The sequence below is a fragment of the Notolepis coatsorum genome (genome assembly GCF_963971535.1).
Source record: "Notolepis coatsorum genome assembly, contig: SCAFFOLD_562, whole genome shotgun sequence".
Taxonomy (NCBI): domain Eukaryota; kingdom Metazoa; phylum Chordata; class Actinopteri; order Aulopiformes; family Paralepididae; genus Notolepis; species Notolepis coatsorum.
In genome coordinates this window covers 4,502-7,139 of record NW_028171398.1, presented here as the reverse complement: position 1 = coordinate 7,139, position 2,638 = coordinate 4,502, and the positions used below count along the sequence as shown (strand labels likewise).

Here is a 2,638-nt window from a genome sequence, read left to right as displayed (position 1 = left end):
CAGGCCAATATACAGATTACAAAACATACATTCAAAACTAAAAATCTCTAGAAAATCTAGTACATTTACAAACCAATGAGCTTCTAGATAGACACTAGAAAAGATATGCAGCCAGTATGACAGTAGCAGTAGCAGTAGTAGTAGGATCTATCAAATATCAAATATCAAATATCCACACGGGTCCTTCTGGGTTTAGATGTCCACGTTTATTTAGTAAGAATAAAAGAACAAAAGACAAAATGCACAATATTCAATGAATGGTCATTCTTCCTAAGCGAAGAGACAGACCCAAATCCTACAGTAATGACCAAAATAACCAAAGGTGATCAAATACAAATACAATGGTTGCATATTGTTGTCCAACCTACCCAGAGTATGAAAATAAAGATTTTGACTTCCCCACATGCAAAGGAACAGAGGTATTGAAGATGGGAATCAAATATGTGAATATGCAAATATCCAATCAAACTAACTTTACCCCGGTAGGCTAGAAACTGTGTCCCTCAGAACAATGATAGAGTGACTGAGTGAATGTAACTCCTAATTACCTCATCTTTCACAACTCAGCATCTTCAAGATCAATTTAAATCCAAAACCCTGGGCAGAGGACACTGATCTCTACTTCAGCTCACAAAACTCAGCCTCCCCAAAGTATAACCTAAGTCCAGGATAGAGAGGCTGAGTGAATGTGGTGTTGACTCTGTGCAGGAGGGTCATGGTGTCAGAGACGCTGTAGAAGGACAGAGTACCTGCCCTGTGATCCAGGTACACTCCTATTCTATTTCTGGGGGACCAGCGGTCCGATACCAGGGGCCTTATGCTCTTGTTATTGTGGAGGAAGATGTAATCACCTAGAATTCTGCAATCTAAAGCCCAGGATTTGGAATTTAATCCAAATCCACTGCCAGTGCTCACCCCATTGCCTGTTCTACTAATGTCTTTGTAGGAGGCTGCTACATGAACCCATCCACGCCACTCCACCTCCCAGTAACAGCGTCCAGTCAGACCTTCTCTACCCAGAACCTGAGGCCATTTAATAAATCTTTCTGGGTGTTTAGGATATGACTGCTTTCTCTGCATATATGTTGCTTTTCTGTTCCCCTCAGACAAAGACAGATGTCTGTGTGTTGTGTTTGGGTCCAGTGTGATCTGAGAGGAATATTGTAAGAAGTCAGCTCTGGTCTTGGGCTCTGGTGGCAGTAAAACATTAACTGCATTCACTGTTGTTGAGATTCTGGGCCACTGCTCTTTCAGAACGTCCTGTAGTTTGTCTCTCAGCTCAGACACGACCTCAGTCACATCTGCAAAGTACAGGAGAGGAAGGACACCGATGCTGGGTGAGTCTATAGACTCACTGGGACTGGAGAGGGGGGGGTGACTCTGTAGAAAGTGGATGTGGTTCTCTGTGTGTGAGAGCTGCTCCATCTCAGTGGCTCTCCTCCTCAGGTCCGCTATCTCTTGCTCCAGTCTCTTTTGCAGTTCTTCAGCCTGAGTCACGGTGGTCCTCTGTTGGGCTCTGATGACCTTCTTCAGCTCAGAGCGCCTTGTCTCCAAGGAGCGTATCAGCTCAGTAAACATTCTCTCACTGTCCTCCACTGCTTTATCAGCAGAGCGATTGAGAGAATCAACAGCCTGTTGGGCCTCTTTGAGTCGCTTCTCTCTCTCCCGGCCTCTCTGGTGGACTTTCTGCTGACTCATGCCAAGCTCTTTCTGTCTCTCCGTCCTTTCTGCTGCAGCTGAGACTGTATCATGGCCTTTATGTTCATCCATGGAACACAAATAACAGATGCACTGCTGATCAGTACGACAGAAAACATCCAGAATCCTGTCATGACGAGAGCAGGTGTTCTCCTGAAGCCGTGTGGAGGCTTTGACCAGCTTGTGTTTCTTTAACGGAGCTACATTATGATGAGGCTGGAGGTGAGTTTCACAGAAAGAGGTCAGACACACCAGGCAGGACTTGAGGGCTTTCTGCTTTCTCCCAGTGCAGAAATCACAGACCACATCTCCAGGTCCAGCATAACAGTGATCAGGAGGAGCATCTTGGAGTCCTGTCTTCATTAGTTGTTCTATCACTTCAGCCAGCATGTTGCTTTTCTTCACAACAGGCCTCGGATTAAATGTCTCCCTGCACTGGGGACATGTGTAGATCCCCCTCTGATCATCGTGATCCCAGCAGTCTGTAATACAGCCCATACAGTAGCTGTGTCCACAGGGAATAGTTACCGGATCCTTCAGTAGATCCAGACACAGAGAACAGCAGCACTGGTCCCGGTACAGATCAACTCCTTGCTGCGCCATTTTATTCTACAAAGAGCCAGTTTCAAGATGATGCACAATGAGATCTTCTTCTTCTTCTTCTTCTTATTTGAATTTCCGGCAGAGTAGACGCATCGAGGCGTATTACTGCCCTCCGCAATTCTTTTTATGGGCTCTTCTTCTTCTCCTTCTTCTCCTTCTTTTTCTTCTTCTACTGGACCCCGTCATCACCTACATTGTCCATTGGAGTGCAGCTACTGCTGCTACTTCCTGTCTGAGCCCCCCTCCGCGGGATTTCTTATACTACACTAGTGGTGTTCCATCTTTAGGCCTCTTCAACTCACACTTTCTCCTTCTTCTCTGCTCCTCTTGCCTGTCC

The 2,638-nt window shown here is 45.9% G+C and overlaps 1 protein-coding gene across 1 annotated transcript; it reads right to left on the bottom strand.

The window, feature by feature from the left end:
- Positions 1–618: 618 nt before the first annotated feature.
- Positions 619–2,301, bottom strand: LOC311248270 (tripartite motif-containing protein 16-like; the record flags this gene model as incomplete). The annotated part of the gene is made up of 1 exon (XM_084339183.1): positions 619–2,301. One exon carries the CDS (start codon positions 2,299–2,301, stop codon positions 619–621), a length of 1,683 nt encoding a protein of 560 aa, XP_084195309.1.
- Positions 2,302–2,638: the final 337 nt, after the last annotated feature.